General features: G+C 36.2%; 2 protein-coding genes across 2 annotated transcripts in view; both read left to right on the top strand.

The window, feature by feature from the left end:
- LOC134839393 (cilia- and flagella-associated protein 144-like) overlaps positions 1 to 20,269 on the top strand; it is a 249,657-nt gene that overhangs the window by 135,997 nt on the left and 93,391 nt on the right. The window lies entirely within an intron of this gene.
- LOC134839385 (muscarinic acetylcholine receptor DM1-like) overlaps positions 1 to 20,269 on the top strand; it is a gene marked incomplete in the record, with an annotated part of 93,777 nt that overhangs the window by 25,847 nt on the left and 47,661 nt on the right. The window contains 1 exon segment of the mRNA XM_063854917.1: positions 12,145 to 12,270. Within this exon segment, the coding sequence (XP_063710987.1) occupies positions 12,145 to 12,270 (126 nt within the window).

The raw sequence follows: 20,269 nt of genomic DNA, 5'->3' as shown, positions 1-20,269 counted from the left end.
TCTGCCAAAAATGAATTTTTTTAAATGTACCAAGGGGGGAGACCCTTTGGGTCTGCAGGAGGTTGAATCCCTGAGGGGAAGGGAGGGCGTCCGCCACCCCCCCTTAAATCCGCCCCTGATCTTGGCAAAAGTAATCGATTTCATTGCCAAAAATAATGGAATAAAATGGATTATAATGGATCATAGTAGATTAATTTTTTTTTTCAAAATTAACCGATTATAATGGCAATATAATCCATTTCGTGAGTTGAAGTTTACATCTTTAATGGAATGTAATGCATTCTTTTTGTCTCGGGAATCCACTATAATCAATTAGAATCCATAAGCGCTCGGTGCGGGAAAATTTTACGACTTATGCTTTAACACTGAGTTCACTTTCTAAAATTTTACATTTTAATTTGTTTTCACAGCGTACATTGAATTCACTATTCATAGATTCATTCTTTTTTAAAGCATTATGTATCTATTTCTTAACGTATCAGCTTAGTTCGCTCTGTCAATTGACATGGGGATTAGCCTTCTAATTTAAAAAAAGGACGAAATTTTTCTAGTAAAACTTTCCAAGTTGATTGAGCATATGGAGTTCGGAGCCTCCAAAATAATCAAAATCAACTGTCAAAAGAAAATTTACCTTGTTTCTTTTACTACTTCTTGGAAATGAAACTAGAAAAAGTTTCCTAGGCTTTTTATTCAATCTTCGTTTTGGTCCTATTCATCTTGCACAGATAACTGTTTTTGAATAAGCCTTATTTACTATAAAGACCAAATTTTCCAAAAATTCAAAGGTTCTTTACTACACTACGAATCATTGTTCTAACAATTTGGAAAAGATTATTTTTTAGTTTTTTGGTCTGAAATTTTTGCGCTACTCGCACAAGAACCGGTTGTATTTTTTACCCTTGTTGATTTGACTACTTCAAGTTTTTTGGCGAGCAAGACTGCTTCTATAAGACATGCTACTCATAAAATTGTCACTTTTTAAATGGTCACTTTTCATGTTTTTAATGGAAATCATCGTAGTTTATAATCAAATATCAAGTATGATTAGGATTTGAATTTCGGGCAGCATTCTTAAAAGGTAATGGAATACTTACGCCAGCTGAAGTTTTCTTTGAAACGAATTGATCAGGGGCGGATTTAGGGAGGGGGAGGGCCGGGGGGGACGCCTCTTCTCAGGATTCGACCCCCTGCCGACCCAAAGGGTCCCCCCTTTGATACTTTTTCAGAAATCCATTTTTGGCAGACCGACCCTAAAGTTTTTCAAAAGGCGCCTTTGGCGCCAATATATACTAATTTTGAGGGGGAGCGCGCGCCAAAAAAAAAACGCGATTTTTTTGTCAAAATTTTCAAAAAGTGCCCAAAAACAGAAATTTTAGCCAAAATAGGGGCAAAACAGTGTTTTGGGAGAGCTCGAAAAATCAATTTGGTTGATCTAAAAAAAAGGTCGTCAGCAAAATTTTGAAAAAATGTTTGAAAATCCGCCCCCCCCCCCCCCCCCCCCCCCCCCCCCCCCCCCCCCCCCCCCCTCGAGAAAATCCTAGATCCGCCCTCCTGGTATTGATGATTGAAATTTGCAGTTTTGGTTGCAGTTTTGATGGACTTTCAAATCCGTTCGCTCTGTAATTTCAGTTCAATTTTTTATCTATAAATAATGCTATCCCCCACATGGTAGCAGCAGACACAATACCGGCTATTTTAGCTAAGCTTGCATTAGATTAAAGATTTTAATTTCTAAATTAGTTTGCTTACCTCAAAATAGAGACGACTTTGTCTGTATTCCGTGTCAGTTTCCGTCAAATTACCGGTTTTTTCAAGCACTTAAAAGATGATCCGTCTCTCGACCGGACACTCAAGTGTCGAGTGCAGTGCTAATTTGTGTGTGTATTACCTTTTTTCCGCAGCTTAACCAGGCACATTAACAATGATTTAAAAAACAAAATACTAAATATAGGTGAGACCTCCGACACGTAGCTTGTTCAGAATGCAAAAAGGGGCGTCTCAATTAGTCCTTTGACCAATTGGCAAAATCCAAACACTATCAACTCAATTAAGTCATGAATAGTTTTAATTAATTCACTATCTTGCTTTATTATTTCCTCATTTTTTTCCAGATTTTTGATTTAAAATGCAAGGCGGGCTGCGGTTTTTTTTGTTTCTATTTTGGAGAAATTTAGTATTTACATTCTTTTTTCATGCTCGATTTTTTTCTGGAGAAGCTACTAGCCAGGGGCAGATCTAGAGTTTTCTCGAGTGGGGTCGGATTCTTGTTTTTCCGAGCTCTCTCCAAGCCCTAAAAGGATCATGTTTTAGCCACAAATTTTCTGCGCCACAAAATTTTGAAAAAACAGGCCAAAAAAGGCGTTTTTAGGCTCATTTTTGAAAATTTTGACCACCAAATTGCGTTTTTTGGGCGCGCGCTCCCCCATAAATTTAATTTTATTGGCGCCAAAGGAATCTTCATTACAAATTTAAGCGAAAAAGATAACTCATATAAATGAGCCAGCATGTATACATATTTTCACTGAAACTTGGATTTTTTAGTTTTCTGAACAGCTGAATTGCTAGAAATCTAAAAATGGCAACGGGTTTATACATGTCTTTGATAAATGTTTAGCGTATATCTATTTTCAGTGAGACCAAGGATAACCGGTTACTGCACAAGTAGCACAGAAAGTTCCGACCAAGGTCTTAAAGAATACTTTTTTCTAAAGCTTGAACAAATTCGACTGTCGTAATAACATAAGCAAATTGGAAAACATTTTTGTAGAAAAAAGAATTAAAAAACTTGAAAAAAAAATAGAACAAAAAAAACCAGAAAGAAAATTAAAAATAATTTTAAATTTTTTGAAATTTGAAAAAAAAAATACAATGTTTTTTATTCCCAAAATGGCGCCAACAAACTAAAAACTTAACTTTACAAAGTTCCTCCCCATTTTATTGAGATACCACAAATAATCATCAAAATTGTCGAGTTATATATCATATCAAAGTTTTTTTAGTCGTAATTGGATTAGTTTAAAAGAAAATTGAGCGGAAATAATCCCATCTTGAGAAAAATCTTTTTGAATTTATTGACTTTTGGTCTAAGTTTGAACAAATAAAGTGAGCCCTTGTTGATTTGACTACTTCAAGTTTTTTGGCGAGCAAGACTGCTTCTATAAGACATGCTACTCATAAAATTGTCACTTTTTAAATGGTCACTTTTCAAGTTTTTAATTGAAACCATCGTAGTTTATAATTAAATATGAAGTATGATTAGTATTTGAATTTCTTGCAGCATTCTTAAAAGGTGATGGAATACTTACGCCAGCTGACGTTTTCTTTGAAACGTATTGATGATTGTAATTTGCAGTTTTGGTTGCAGTTTTGATGGACTTTCAAATCCGTTCGCTCTCTAATTTCAGTTCAATTTTTTATCTATAAATAATACTATACCCCACATGGTAGCATCAGACACAATACCGGCTATTTTAGCTAAGCTTGCATTAGATTAAGGATTTTTATTTCTAAATTAGTTTGCTTACCTCAAAATAGAGACGACTTTGTCTGTATTCCGTGTCAGTTTCCGTCAAATTCGCCGTTTTTTCAAGCACTTAAAAGATGATCCGTCTCTCGACCGGACACTCAAGTGTCAAGTGCAGTGCTAATTTGTGAATGTATTACCTTTTTTCCGCAGCTTAACCAGGCGCATTAATAATGATTTAAAAAATAAAATACTAAATATAGTTGAGACCTCCGACACGTAGCTTGTTCAGAATGCAAAAAAGGGCGTCTCAATTAGTCCCTTTGATCAATTGGCAAATTCCAAACACTATCAGCTCAATTAAGTCATGAATAGTTTTAATTAATTCACTATCTTGCTTTATTATTTCCGCATTTTTTTTCCAGATTTTTGATTTAAAATGCAAGGCGAGCTCCGGTTTTTTTGTTTCTATTTTGGGGAAATTTTGTGTTTACATTCTTTTTTTCATGCCCGATTTCTTTCTGGAGAAACTACTAGCCAGGGGCAGATCTAGAATTTTCTCGAGTGGGGTCGGATTCTTGTTTTTCCGAGTTTTCTCCAAGCCCTAAAAAGATCATGTTTTAGCCACAAATTTTCTGCGCCACAAAATTTTGAAAAAACAGGCCAAAAAAAACGTTTTTAGGCTTATTTTTGGAACATTTTGACCAAAAAATTGCGTTTTTTGGGCGCGCGCTCCCCCCATAAATTTAGTTATATTGGCGCCAAAGGAATCTTCATTACAAATTTAAGCGAAAAAGATAACTCATATAAATGAGCCAGCCATACATATTTTCACTGAAACTTTGGATTTTTTAGTTTTCTGAACAGCTGAATTGCTAGAAATCTAAAAATTGCAACAGTTTTATACATGTCTTTGATGAATGTTTAGCGTATATCTATTTTCAGTGAGATCAAGGATAGCCGATTACTGCAGAAGTAGCACAGAATGTTCCGACCATGGTCTTAAAGAATACTTTTTTTTCTAGAGCTTGAACAAATTCGACTGTCGTAATAACCTAAACAAATTGGAAAACACTTTTTGTAGAAAAAAGAATTAAAAAACTTGAAAAAAAATAGAACAAAAAATCTAGAAAGAAGTTTAAAAATTTTTTTCAATTTTTTGAAAATTGAAAAAAATTACAAAGTTTTTTATTCCCAAAATGGCGTGAACAAATAAAAACTTAACTTAACAAAGTTCCTCCACATTTTATTGAGGTACCACAAATAATCATCAATATTGTCGAGTTATGCATCATATAAAAAAAATTTTTAGTCGTTATTGGATTAGTTTTAAAAAAAAATGAGTGGAAATAATCCCATCTTGAGAAAAATCTTTTTAAATTTATTGACTTTTGGTCTAATTTTGAACAAATGAAGTGAGCGAGCAGGCCTAAAATTCTCATTTATGCTTAATTTAAACCGTGAAAACAAATTTTTCTAGAATAATGTTACTTTTTGGAGTCTGTTCGCGCCATTTTGGGGATAAAAAAAATTCCAACTTTTTTTCTTCAAATTCAAAAAACTTCAAAAAAATTTGACTTAAAAAAAAAATTTTGGAAGGTTTTTTTTTCGTTTTTTAGATCTTTTTTGTAGAAAAATTGTTTTCCATTTGTCTATCTGGCTATGACTGTCGAATATTCTTAAGTTCTGGAAAAAAAACTTTTTCTATTCCTTAAGACTCTGGTCGAAACATTCTGTGCTACATGCACCGTAACCGACTATCCTTGTGTTAATCTAGCTTTCTATTAGAAATTGTGTGAGCAGTTGGCATTGAAGGTTTTTTTGAGGAAAAATAATCCAAAATTGCGTAGCTCGTTTCGTAAGTCAATAACACTTATTGCTTGAGCTATCCTGGAGTTCTAAGAAGTCCCTATCTGTTTAATAACCAGGGCGAACCTAGGATTTTCTCGAGGGGAAAATTTTGTCGACCCTTTTTTTAGGTCGACCAAAATGATTTCGAAGCTCTCCCTCAGCGGTAAAAAAGACCTTGTTTTTGCCAAAATTTTTGGCCACAGCAAAATTTTGAAAAAACACGCCAAAAAAAACATTTTGACCACAAAATTGCGCTTTTTGGGGGTCCGCTTATCCCCAAATACAGTATCATGATTCAGATTTGGATGCATCTCCAAATATTTTTTTCAAAACCTGAGGTAAAGATATTTGTCAAAAGAAACGTTCTCAAGCCAAAAAATTCAACAAATCCTTTTTGCAAACCAGCAATTTTTTATAAGTGATCACTCTACCCAGGGGCGGATCAAGGATTTTCTCGAGGGGGGGGGGGGGGGCGGATTTTCAAAAAGATTTCGAAATTTTTCGAAAATTAATTTGTCGACCTTTTTTTTAGGTCGACCGAATCGATTTTTCAAGCTATCCCTGAGCACGGTTTTAGTCCCTGCTTTGGGCAAATTTTCTGCGCCGCAGGCAAAATTTTGAAAAAAAAAATAGTCCAAAAAAGGCGGTTTTAGGCACTTTTTGGAAAATTTTGAACGCGCGCTCCCCCCTCAAAACTAGTATATTTTGGCGCCTTTAGAAAAATTTTAGGGTCGGTCGGCCAAAAATAGATGGATTTCTTAAAAGGTACCAAAGGGGGGAAATTATTGACAGGTCCTTTTTTGGCGCGCATCCTGGCAAATTTATTGTTCATTGATGCCAAAGGCGAACATTTTACGGGCAAAAATGGATGTTGTTTATCAGTGCCAAAGGGAGCCCCCTCCTGTTAAAGGGATCTTCTAATTCTCCTCCATTATTAAAAAGAGTACAGCTCGGGGCCAAACTATTTACTCCGATCAGTTGGCGGTCTTCAATAGAATTATTAATCTTCTGATTAACCCCATTAGTACGCCGAACTGTCGATGATGAAGAGAACCGTGTGGACCATGGTCATATTAATAGACCGTGCACAGCAACCAGGCTAAGGGCATGAGAAAGAATACGAAAAGTGATGATGGATACAAATTGCGTCATGACGCCGGGACATTTTGTGACCGTATGAAGAGATAAAGAAAAAGCCACATTGAAGTCTTTAAGAATTTTTATTTCCATCTTTCGTTGTATTACTTTCTCGTTCAATCAACAAAAAACACATAAGAACCTCGGCCAATATTATCTGGTGACCAAACCAATTTGCTCGTATCGGTGCAAACACTGACTGTTCCGACTGCCTTTTGAAGTATCTAGAATTTTTTTTCTAAAAAAGTTGAAAGTATCAAAATAAGTAAAAGTTAAAAAGAACAAAAACCTCTGTCGGACTTTGTCTGGAGAAAAAAAATCACATCGAGCATAGTTTTTTCCTTCTTCCTCGAAAAACGGATGATCAAAATTTCGTTTTACACTAATAGCCCATTCAGTCAGGTTTAAATTTGTTGACAGTTGAACGTCACAATTACCTAGCAATTTTGTCTGCAATTATTGTGATTGTTTTGTTTTAGTAGACTAGCAGGCATGTTTGGCCTCTGTAGGTGGCAGTTATAGCATTTGCATTTTATAGCTAAGCTGTGATTATAGTGGGCTGAATTTTTGGAAGCCTCTTAGGGAATAGTGTGTCGGGTAAAACGTTTCAGGGAAAATTAATTAGCAGATGTCAGTTTTAAATCATCATACCTATTTTTCCTCAGGCTAAATCTATAATTAAATTATTCTTGTCTGTTTGATGTAAATTTCAAGTAATTGACTTTTTCAAAACAAATTTAGACATGTATACGTGTTCAATTCTCCTTTTCTAATCATCCGTCAAATTCAATTTGAGAGGCTCCGATTTGGTTTACTAATTTAAGGTCCAAATTTCAAATAAAGCCATAATTTTGAAATAAATCTTTCAAAAATTGAATAAACGTTCCGCCCACTACAGGATTTGGTACATTTAATCTCTTGGATTAATTCATAATTTGGTTTAATTTTTATTCGGTTTGCAGTTCCTGGACTTCAGTTTTTCCGGTTCTGGCCAAACATATGAATTAATGTAGCCGATGCAAAACTAGAAATTAATCAAAATTGACAATTCGAGTCTCGAATTCTGGATTTTTTGAGATCCGTCACAAAAGGGATTTTCTCGAGGAGGGGGGCGGATTTTCAAAAAAGTTTGGAAAATTTTGACGACCTTTTTTTTTATTTTAGGTCGGCCAAATTGATTTTCGGAGCTCTTCTAAAGCATTATAAAGACGCTGTTTTGGCCAAACTAACTTCGCTTTGCTACTAATCCGCCCCTACATTGAATTAGCAGTTGCTCCTTTCTAAAACGTACGATAGAAAATGGCTTCCAATTTGTCGACCTTTCTACTTAAGTACTTTCTGCCTTTTAGGACATTTAAATGGCGATTGACTATCTTCCAAACTTTCATCTGGTAACCTGAAAAAAATTTCAGATACGCTTTGAACCTGGGCCTTTTTTCTCCCTTGATAATCAATTGGCGTTCATCGAACAAAAAAGCAGAGATTAAAATACTTGTTTGGCTTTGTAACTAGATTTGATCAATTCCAACTGCCTCAATTTTTCTTCACTTAACAGCAAATTCTGGAAAAAAACAAACGACAGAGGGTGATGAGATCCTGCGGTTCTTTTCAGATTACACTGAGCTTTCAGAACTACTTTTGGCCTCGTCAACCATTTCACCCTTTATCTAGATTCTTTCTTAGTTAATGCCAAATTTTTGGAAGTATCTTTTTCGATTACGGAAACTGAAAGAAATTCATCAGCATAAAGCTGCCCTTTTAGCGTCAAAAATTAATTTCTCACTCATTGCAGCACGCAAAAATCGTGTCCAAAAATGTAATTAACCTATTAAGTACTGTTTTTGACCAATTAAGTTGTTCAAGGTCACCTAAACTGCCAACCATTTGGCATTAACTATATAACCGACATAGAGTTCGGTTGCGTATTAAAAACGTCAAAAAGAAGTTCAAAATTGCAAAGCTGTTGCTGTTGTTGTTGTTGTTAAAAAAAAAACAGCAACAGCTTTGCAATTTTGAACTTCTTTTTGACGTTTTTGTTACGCAACCGAACTCTATGTCGGTTATATAGTTACCGTATAGCTGTTGCTGAAGTCTTATGTAGCAGAGGTGAACTCCCGGCGACTGCATGATAAAATATCTTTTTTATGATGTCTAGAATACTGAAAAATTATGTTTTTATACATGGGAGAATTTAGGGGAAAGGATAGCTTTTCAGACTCCACAATCCAGTTTTAATTAAAGTAAAAAAAAATATTTTACTGTGGAGAAAACTGGATTGAGGAGTCTGATGAGCCGCCCTTTCTTCTAAATCCTCCCATGAATCAAAAGCCCGTAAAAATTTGAAACAATTATCTATAAAGATTTCATTTTACGCACCGGCTTGAGAGACTTCATAAAGTCACCAGACTTGTCGCGTGGCGTTTTGTTTTCAAATAAACTACAAATATTTTTATAAAATTTTTGATATTTATTTAAAATGAAACATCTCAAAAGTCATGTAAAAAATTTACGTCATTTGCTACAAGAGAGAAATTCCTATTGAAATCATTTTTTCAATGTGCTTAGTTTGCAGGTGGAATGTATTCCGATATTTAAGCCTAATTGCAAATCATGTTGACGTAAACGAAGTATGAGGTATATGAGGTATAGATATTTTTCTTCGACTTTGAGGGGCGGTCGGATTGAGGGCTTTTCCCTGATAAACGAGCAGTTTTTTTAAATAAAAATATGTCATCACTCTTGAAATTAAAGAAGATGCACAGCACAGTACATGGGCTAAAATTTGTCTAAATTCGTACAAGAACCGTTAAATTTCTCCAAGTTGCATAAAAATTGTCTGAAAACTGTCCATATCTATAAGTTATCTCTGCATTTTGGTTCATGTTTACATAAACATGTTCATATATATGATTTTGAACGAAAGCTTTTGGCTCAAAAACGTACTGAAAAATAATTTTTGAGTACGTTTTACGCCTAGTTTTTGCTCGAAAGAAAATTTTTCTTTTATGGCCCTTGGGATTTATGGGGTTTGGTTTTTATGGGCCGCTCATTTTTATGCGTTTTGGAATTTATCAACTCCAGTTTTGGTTAAATATGGGCTGAACATAATTATCGGGCTTGAAGTTTTTCAATTTAGTCAGTTTTTAGTCAGTATGGGCGAACATAGATATAGGGCATGAAATTTTTCAATTCGCTCACTTCAGGATAAATATGGGCAAACATAATTATGGGGCATAAAACAATTCAATTTATTCACTTTGGGTTAAATTGGGCAAACTTAATTATGTGGCTTACAATTTTTCAAATCAGTCACTTTGTGATGAGTATCTTCGCGCTTTTTTAGTTTCAAGCATAAAAGCACGAAAACCTTATATAAGCAAGCTATTTGATTCCGATTGAGCGCAATTAAACAATAAAACTATCACATTGTGTTTGACATTAGGTGCCAAGGATTTTGTAAAAAAATTTTTCAATTTGTTTATTTTAAAAATGATTCCAACAGGTTGAGAGTTGAAACTTATAGAGCTTCTTATTGATATGAGCAGTTTTGTTTTACCATGCTCTTACGGGTTTCAAAATAATTTCATTTGAAATCAACCGAGTGGATTTTTTTATAAGCGGCATTTACAAAAAAAGAAGACTCGTATATCAGTGCAAAGCTTTGAATGTTCTGACTGCCCTTTGACTGGTCTCGAATAGTTTTTGTTCAAATTTTTTTTATGAACTAAAGGAAAGTGCTAACGGTTGAGAAAAAATCATATGACCAAGTTTAGTTGGCCTTAATTCAGTTTGGAAGGATAATGAGCGCAAAAGATTTGCCACGCTTAAGTAATTCATGTATTGAAACAAGACTGCTCGGATCAGGGCGAAGCCCTGAATGTTCCGACTGCCGCCTTTTAATGTTTAATAAAATGTAATAAAAATGAAAAAAAAATTTCTAAAATTTGAAATTTTTTATGAAAATCATCCCCCCACACGCCATATAAAGTACAAAATGATAGATTTCGCTCCTTGTAACAAATCAATTATGGCAAATAAGCTTCTTCCAACTAATTTGGAGCGATTTCTAAGACGGATTAAATATCCGCTTACGCGTTAATAGCGCGAATTATATCGCGCGTTAATTGTCCCAAATTGGTCAAAATGGCCAAAATGGCAATCTTTAAACCCTCATAACTTCACGAAAAATTATCACAGGTCAAATATCTTTTCAAATTTGAGCTCAGGACAACAATAGCTTTCGAATGATATAAAAAAATTCCGTCAAAAATGGCTAGTTAAAAAGTCGAAATTTGTCTGAAGAAAAAAAAACCCACCCCGAGCACAAATATTCCGTTACTTTCGTATCGAAAGTCGGAACAATTATCAAAGTTTTATTCGAGCAGCGAAGATATCCGCAGTTTAGGTTGGTGCAAGCATACTCGCTTGGCAATTCATAGGCTGTCAACTTTCGTAAAATTGGTTTGAACTTGGAAACAATAAACCCGACAAATACATTCCTCACTTTCTTCAAAAGTCGGAACAAAAACCTAGTTGATTTCTACTATCCAAAATGGTTTAGCTTTAATCGGATCATTTTTTCAATCGAAAACTCATGTCAGAGGACGTTTAAAAATATAGGTCAATTCTGGTTTCTTAAATGTAGCTGGATAATTGTGAGTACATTATCAAATGCCAAAGACTCATAAGCCAACTGGCTCACAACGAGAAACATCAAAAAATCACTTGTTAAATTTATTACCCATGTCAGAATTAAAATGAGTAGTAGAAAATAACCACTAAAACTTATGGACAGCGTTTGTAGAGACAGACCATCAGATCAATTAAGCGTCTATTTATGACGTCGAGTTTCAAATATTATCATCAGGAAATTTAATGGCTTTTTTTTTAAATCAGTGAGTTCTTAACATGTCCGAAAGACTAAATATTATAACAATTCCAAAGAATTTCAGCTGAACAAATTCTGACTGAATTGTCATTTATTTTTTCAGATCTTTGAACGCGGAGTTGTGATCGGCTAACATGATTTTCCGTCAATTTCCTTTAATGGATTCGGTTCCCCTCAGATCTTGACGTCATTTTCTTACTGTTTAAGAAGCTTATTCACTTGAATGATTTTTGAATTCGTTTTCAGGGTTCATTTGTAGTAATTGACTGGTTTAGACAATCTATTGACAATTTCCTTGAGTTGAAACCATCTTCTGAAGGTTCATTTCATTTTTATGTCTTTTGTCCGAAATTGAGATTGCCGGTGGCGCAAGTTGGTTTAATTGAACGGCTTTATAGTTGTTGTAACTGTCTGCCTCGGGTAAATTTGTTCGTAAAGGGGCGGATTTTTGAAGGCTTGATTCAGAGTTCCTGTAACTTTGGTAGCTTTATCAATGAATCGGTGGTATGACAATATCTATTAAAAATTCGCCTAAAATTCAGCTGGTGGTTTTTTTTAAATTTATTTGATTTCAAAGCGAGTTATAAAATCAGTCTCCATTATGTCAAACAATTCTCTTCAGTGTCTCGGTTCTACTAAAAATTCTGGGCTTTAAGCAATGAGAATGAATACTAATCAGCTTTTCTTTATAAATCAGCTATTTTAAGCTAGTCAGCTATTTTCAATGTGAAATGAACAAATAAGCATGACCTTGGAAGTGGCCCATAGTGACCTTGATTTCAATTAAAGTTCGTTTGTGTTTTAGCTGTGGTGTCGTTGTTGACCATAAGTGGCAATGTGCTGGTCATCCTCGCCTTCTTACGCAATCCTCGACTGAAGACGACTGCCAATCTCTACATCGTCTCACTCTCAATAGCCGACATGCTCGTAGGTGAGTATCGTGACAAAACGAGCTTTTCCAAACTGCTACATTCATCCATGTTAATATACTGAGTATATTGTGAACATGTATTCTGAAAATCTGCTCTTATTCTGAAAATTATTATGAAAATCTCCTCTTTGGATTGATCTAAATCGTGATTTAAATTATACGGACAAAGCGAATAAAAAAGAAACTTTGAACGCGTTTTTCTCAAATTGGGCCGAGAAAAAGTTATGAGAACAAACAATGTCTAGATTCTTTTTATTGCATATTTATTATGGTGCCACTTACCCGGCAAAGCTCGGACCCACAAACGGTCATTTTTGGCTTCATTAAATCAATCAAAATCAGAAAAATAACCAAAAAAAAGTGCATGTAGTTCTTAAACAGGGGCACATCAGCCAGTAGATAGCTGATCAAATTTATCTCAAACTGAGAATCTAATATAGCCTAGCTCAAGGAGTGTAAACTTCTACTGTTCTACAATAGGTTGACCAAAAAAGGAGGCCGTATTATAGAACCAAATATGGAAATTTTACTTTTCTACAAAAACGTGGGATTGAGGGAAAGTGTTTCCGAATGTTTTACAAAAAAAAAACAAGTCAAAGTATACGCTTTCTGATCATAACTTAAATTATGCCTTAAATTTGACAGAAAATGAGGCTAGTGGCTTTAGTTTTTGGATCAATTTTAATTCAGATTTGACTTGTTTTGATGCATGGTGACATCTCAACATCTTCAATCACGCAGATGCCATTTTTACTTGTCATATACACCCGTACACTTTTTTATCGGCCAATTTGAGCACTGACTATTTTCATGGGGCTTTGGATAAAAATGGGGCTTTAAGCAAAAAAATTAAAAAGCCTTCTCATTTAATAAAAAGAAGTCCAATTTTAAATTTTTTTCTGGATGATCCTTCTCAATTTGTTACTTGAAAAAAGAAAGTGTGTAGGTGAAAGCGTGTAGGTGAAAAGGGGCGAAGAAACCAAATTTGATCTATTCTCCAACTGAAATTGACTTCTGCACTTTTTTTCTAGATATGCTCTATTTTTGGGCACTATTTCATTTTTCGACCTCCTACAAACATTTTTTATTGCAATTCAGTAGCTTGTTTAGAGAGAGACGACCAACGCCAACTTAAATTTTAATGCCTTAATTTTTTCGAAGCGTCTCTCTTTGGGCCAATTTGCAATATCCAAATTCAGCCAAGTAGCCCTAAATTGTTTTCAAAAGGGCTTGCGGCAACAAAATAAAATAAATTGACTGGGAGCAAAATAAAATAAATTTAGTAGTTTTACAAGTTAAATATGAGTTAAAGAGCAGATTTGAGTGTGGGCTTGGATTATAAATAGACGGGCAAAGCTTACCATCGACCTGAAAAAACCCATCGCTCATCAAAGTCCAGAAAAAAAACCCGAAAACGCATTTTTTTCATTGAAAAAAACTCTTACACTCGGCAGCACTTGCAGCAGTTTCAGGGTGAAGCAGACAAAACCCTATTGTTATGATTGTATTACATTAGTGTAAAGTTTATGTAATAATAACCGGCAAGGTAAATGCTTGAGCCAAAAATGAACGACGTAATGGAAGACCCTGAAAGCTTTGATGTCTCTAAAATTTTACCCTAACCACACTGATTTATTTTTTCCTTAACACATTTTATGTTAACAGATATTCAATTTTGCGCAAATCTGGAACTTAAGTGCAAACAAGAAACTATTTTTTTCAAACCCCGCTTTTTGCTTTGCTTTATTGCATTTTGATTCTATCATCCATCCATCTATACTTCGATTAAGACAGATCGTATCAAGACTAAACCTTGGATTTTTGAAGGTACAACTTGAAGTATCCCAATCTCCTAAAAATAAATACCAAACAAGTACCAAGTTATATAGTTTGAGTCTGAACAAGAAGTTTTTATGTTATCAATTAATTGGCCCTATTCATTTTGAAATGATTATTGTTCCGGTTTTCAAAAGGCAATCGGAGCATTCGGGGGTTCGCCTGGTTTCGAGCAATTTTATTTGAGCCTTTGTAATGCCGCGCTCAAATGATTTGCATCTAAGAGTTGTGAACTAAACATATTTAGAAACAAGGATAGCAGGTTACTGTGCAAGTAGCACATAATGTTCCGACCATGGTCTTTTCAAATTGGTCTCGTATTTTTCTATGTGGTGTGATAAATTATCTGCACGAAAAAATAGAACTTACGCATATTTGACTGTCAATAATAAAATATTTCATTTGGAAAACTGTTATTGTAGAAAAATGACTTTATAAACGAAAAAAAAATCGTTGAAAAATCGTTACAAATTTTTTTGCAGAAAGTTTTTGAAAATTGAAGATTTTGATTTTCAAATTGGCGCTGAAAAAACTCCAAAATTTTTTTTTATATGTGTTAAACTAAGTATCATGGCTTAAATTGAGCACAAATAAGCTATTGTAAGCCTGCATGCTCACCGCATTTTCTTGAAATTAGACCAAAAATCATAAAATTCAAACTGGTTTTTCTCGGTACTGAGAAAAATTTTTTAATGTTGTTCGAATCACAACTGAAAGGCCTTCAATATGAGATATCACTCAACCATTCCGATGATTCCTTAAAGTAACTGATTTTGCGTGGAAAACAAAAAGAAAAAACTTTTAAAATAATAAAACACACCCGAATACAAAATTCCTCCACATATTTCAAATGGTCGGAACAATAAAGTTTGTTATATTACTCTATAGCGAATGAGCAAAACGCTTTTCACTACAGTTTTATAAAGTGATTGCAGAGGAAATGTATCAATTGTGAGTTTTGTTTTCGGCACTGATTTTTTTATTGTGGTTTTAATTTTGTGTACAATCATAGTCTTTGGATTTCTGAAAAAGTTCTAAGGAAAAAATTATGCCAATAATAATCTTTTTTTATTTGGTCAATGAACTATTGAACCTGTGTCCAACTTTCACACATGAAACCTATAATGAAATTATACTTCACATGACCTAAAAGGAAAGCATGAAATATTTGTGGTCTGTTGAGAATGTGAAAACGTTAGTCGTTCAATCGTAAATTCCAATACAAAGTTAGTCAACTTAATCTTACAAAGTTAGCATAGAGAGTGGTTGTAAACAGTATCCAAGGGTGACAGACTGTTCCAAGGACAAACACCTGCTAATCGATTACTTTAGCATCATGAGTGAACAGTTGATTGACAGCTTGCAATGTGAACTAAATAACACTATACAATACTTCCCCTTCAATAATGAAACTTTACTTGATTGAAAATATGACGGCACCTGTTGATTATAAATGATTGATAGGAATTACTAACTGCATGTTTGAAAGAACAATTTAGATTTTATGACTATAAATTTCAACAACTAAAAAGATCACTGAGCAGTGATGACGTTGAGTTTTAAGTCACTAATGACCCACCCTCTCCCTGGGTTAGAAAGTTTTAATGTGGTAAAGTTTACTAGTTTCTTTTAGGTCACTTCTTCACTTTTTCCCCTCTTTTTTGTTTTGGTTGATGAAGTCAATCATCACACCCCCCACCGTAGTGACCGCAGTTCTCTTCCGTCCGCTTTTTGGAGACGTCGTGGATGCTGTTTCGTCCTGGCTATCGCCCTGACTGCTGTATGATACCAGCCTGGCCTTCCTTGTTGTTAGTCCCTTCTTTTTACTAGGTCCTGGTAATGACGTTGCATGTGTCTGGTCCCCTGGATTGGACGTTGTTTGATCCCTTGGATTTTTGTCCAAATCACGCCTAGTGCCGGAATGGTGTCCTGGTCGCTGTTGCGGTTGTTGCTGTTGGTCCTGTTTGTGCTCTTGGTGGTTCAGTTGATGGTTGTTTAGCCCGTTTTACCGAAATATTTGGCAAATCGTCACTGTCTTCCGACTATGAACCACTGTTCTCAAATCGGCGCCCGGTTTTTTTTCTTTGTCTGTCCGAAATAATTCGTTGTGCAGCTCGCTCTTTAACCTCACGCGGAGTTGGCGGTGGTGATGCTGAAAGAGATGCTCGCTTTTTAACCTCACGCGAAGTTGGCGGTGGTACCGGCAATACCGAATGAGATGTCGCTTTTGATTTCTTTGACTTAGGCTTCGTAGCCACTCCCGATTTTCTAAGCACAACCCCATTATTTAGGGTTAATGCATGCGTACGTTCGGATTTTACTTTAGAATGAAGTTGTTTATACATTTTTAGGTTCCTGTTTCCAGTTCGCTGGAACAACAATCCAGATGGTTCTGGTTGTCGGCTCAGCTCGGTGGGTTTTAGAATTGATGGTTCGTCGTGTTGATTGGCGGATTGGTCATCGGTTAACCGGCGTGCGTGGCTCCTATGGTTGATGTCATATGCTAAGTCCGATCGTACACTCCAGTTTGTATCAGCTGGATGGGGCATATTCTGCGCATTAGGATCGGCGGCATCTAAACAAGCATTTTTCGTTTTTATAACCCGTGACCAATCCAGATTTTGAAGAGATGGTTTTTTTGTAAGGTTCCGTAAGACCGTGTTGGCTTCTCTACCATGATGCGCCTCAAATGGCGAGATTTTTAGTGTTGCAGTCTTTGAAAATCTAAGAGCACCAAGGGCCCTTTCAACCATTTTTTCCAAGGGTTCGGGATGTTTTTCTTGGGCGAAAGTCAGGATGGAATTTTTAAGACTGCCAATGGTACGCTCGACGCACCCGGTTGCCCGATGATCATTGACTGGCGACTTTATGATTTTATTGCCCTCCTTATTTTAGAAGGCTTTAATCTCGTTTGTAATAAAACTCGTTCCCTGATCTACGTGAATTTTCCGTGGCACCCCATGATTTGTTATATAACTTTTTAAAATTTTCATTATCTTATCAGACCGATTATTTCCACAGACCATGGCCGATGGCCAACGAGAAAAACGATGGACCGCCACTAATACATATTTCCGGGATTCATTCAAATAAATAATGGGACCCCAAAAACCTAGTTGGACTGACTCATTTGGTTTCTTCGGTTCGGGTACAGTTCCAAGTTGATTTTTTCTTAAAATCGTTTTTAAGTTCTTACCGGTGGCGGCACATTCGGGGCACTCTTCGGCCTTGGAAGCTATTGATCGATAAATATAAGGTACCAAACGTCTTTTTCTGCATCAAGCATATTAGTTTTTTTGTGGTGGTAGGCATGAATTCTATTGTTAATTGCAGTTTGAAGATTCATGGGTATTACTAGTTTTTCATCCATCCATACTACGTTCTCCTTCACCGAAAAGTCGTTAACAAATTGAGAATAATAACGGTTCACTGCACTGATTTTTTCATGAATGTTAGGATCTTGGGAAACAATGAGATCGCGGATCGCGCTCAGTTGGGGATCAGAATTATAATTGGATTCAATGAACTTTAGATTAAACAAATCAGGTAAGGAATTAATTTTATTAACAATTTTGCAGTTCCCAGGGATAATTGACATACATATTGAATTCGGATCCACGGGTGGTATTGTTTCACCTTTAAATGCCGAGTGTAACGAAAAAGTTTTGTTTGTTCGGATTGACTTTGTTTCTTTAGTAATGGCTTCCAGGGATACGTTTGGCGGTAATTCTTCAATCTCATCGCTGCTGCTAGTTAGACTAGGGTGCTGTTTCAAAAATTTTTGCGATTTTCTCATACTATCCATTCCGATTTGAGACTTTGAGCTTTGAATTTTAAAATTTGAGAATTGTAAACAACTTTCTTCCGATTGAGTAATAGCACCAACTAATCTAGCGCGTATTTCGCGTAGCCGTCGGCTGAAACCACGTGTTCGAATCTGATTGGTCGAATTCCGCTCGCATGTTTTCCCGCCCTCTACCGGTTCATCTCGTGACAAAACTTCCAATCTATTTATAGATTGCTGACTTTCCGCTGTGATATGCGGTCCCTTGGATTTATACTTGGATGATTTGTGTCCCCTGGATGTATTACTATCATTAAAACCGAGAGCGGTGCGAATTAGGTTGATCTTTGCCACAGTAAACATGTTATCATACGTACTAATTGGCGTTGCTTCTCTAATTGGGTGACGTGATAAGTAGTCCGCAAATCCGATTTTCGCCCCTGGCTTATGTTCAATTCGAAAATCAAAGGGAATAAGCCGATCTAACCAGCGCGTTAAACGGCTAAACATCGTCTTGTTTTTCTTATTATTACCATTCAAAAGGGATATTAACGCTTTGTGGTCGGTGACGATTAAAAAATTCCGGCCCAATATGTAATTTCGAAAATATTTAGCCCCCCCACACAACTGCCAACATCTCCAATTCGTTTGTTGAATATTTCTTTTCCGCTTCGTTAAGGTATCGCGAGGCAAACGAAATTGGGCGCCACCCTTCTGGTCCTAACTGTTCCAACACCGCACCGAGCCCGTTATGGCTTGCATCGCATACTATACGAATGTCCTTGTGAATATCAAAATGTCGTAGTTCAACAATATTCGACACTTGTTTCTTAAGATTTTCGAACGCATTTTGACATTCGGGGGTCCAAATGTATTCATTACTCTTACTTAGTAAGGGTTGCAACGGCGCTGATGATTCAGCAAGCGCCGGTCGCGGCGGCGTTAGCGCCTTTATCGGTTCTGTTTTTCTAACCAATGGAGTTATTCAAGTGGATGTTATTTTATGGCCTAGCCATTTGCGTTCCCACTGGGCGAACTTGCATTTCATTAATTTTAGAGACTTATTTTCCCGATCCAGTTTCTTTAAAATTTTCTCTACTGTTGCTATATGGTCAAACGCGGTTCCCTTGGTCACGACCAAAATATCGTCGATGAACGCGTGCGCCTGCGGATATTCTGCGAGTATACAATCCATTGCGCGTTGGAATTCCGCTGGCATTGTAGTTAGACCGTAGAACCCGGTCTTGAACCGGTACGTACCCGTCGAGCGGCCTCCAATGAGAGAAAAATTACATTGTACACTTGTTTCAGTGTTTAACGGCAATTGGCCATATACGTATGTTAGATCCATTGTGGTGAAATATCTGTCTCCTGAATTTTTTCGCTAATCGTCTGTCCCACTGTGTCCATTAATTCTTCAATATTCGGCATTTGGTATTTGTTCTTATTCACTTGTTTATTTAATTCTCTTGACTCGAGCGCTAGTTTCACGAACCCATCTTTCTTTACTGTTATTACTATTGGGGACACAAAATATTTGTCCGAACATTCTGTCAGTTTTTCGATATGACCTTGTTTCAATAGTTTACCGATTTCAGTATCCACTTTTTCTTGTAATGAAATGGGAACTCGACGTCCTGTCTGTTGGACTGGAGTAAGATTTTCAAAAAATTCTGCTTGCACTTTGTAGTTTCTTATTTTTCCTACCCTATTAAAAAGGTTTCAAAACTGCTTACTGAAAGAGGTTTGCCAAGAGTCCAACTCCCCCTCCGGTTCCAGTGCGTCCTGATTCTTTTCTCCAATGGACATGATTGGTGATATGATGGTGATTGCTGCACCAACTGTAGTCCTAATTGTGGCATCAAATCTCGTCCAATAATTGATGGGCGGTTCTCTCCGATTACTTTTATCCTCGCGTGTATCTTCCAGCCATTGGATTGTATCGTTACAGCCATCGTTCCAATCATCTGCAATGGATTGTTCCCATAATCCCGAAATGCAATGTCCTCCTCCGAAAGGGTATCCAACTTTACTCCGGAAGCTCCCAAAGTTTTTCGCAATTCCCCAATGGTGAAAATTGAAATCGGAGACCCGCTATCAATCCACACACGAGTTGATTTCCCATTTACTTTAATCGGCAACTGTGCACCAGCGACTTTCAATTCCGTGAATCTTTTATGTCTTATCGCCATTACCATATAATCCCCGTCTGAGCTGCTCGAGTCCCACGAATGTACCACTGGATTCTTATTAACCCATCCGATGGAAAATACATGTTGCGACGCTTCTTCATCCGCCGAATTTTCCAGGTGTGTATCGTCAACATTCTCCCGTATCATTCCGACAGATCCCCGTCATCGTTGATTTCCACGCTTCCCC

Source organism: Symsagittifera roscoffensis, chromosome 2 (assembly GCF_963678635.1).
Source record: "Symsagittifera roscoffensis chromosome 2, txSymRosc1.1, whole genome shotgun sequence".
In the NCBI taxonomy this organism is placed as follows: domain Eukaryota; kingdom Metazoa; phylum Xenacoelomorpha; order Acoela; family Convolutidae; genus Symsagittifera; species Symsagittifera roscoffensis.
The sequence above is the reverse complement of the archived record's forward strand: the minus strand, read 5'-3'. Positions and strand labels throughout refer to the sequence as shown.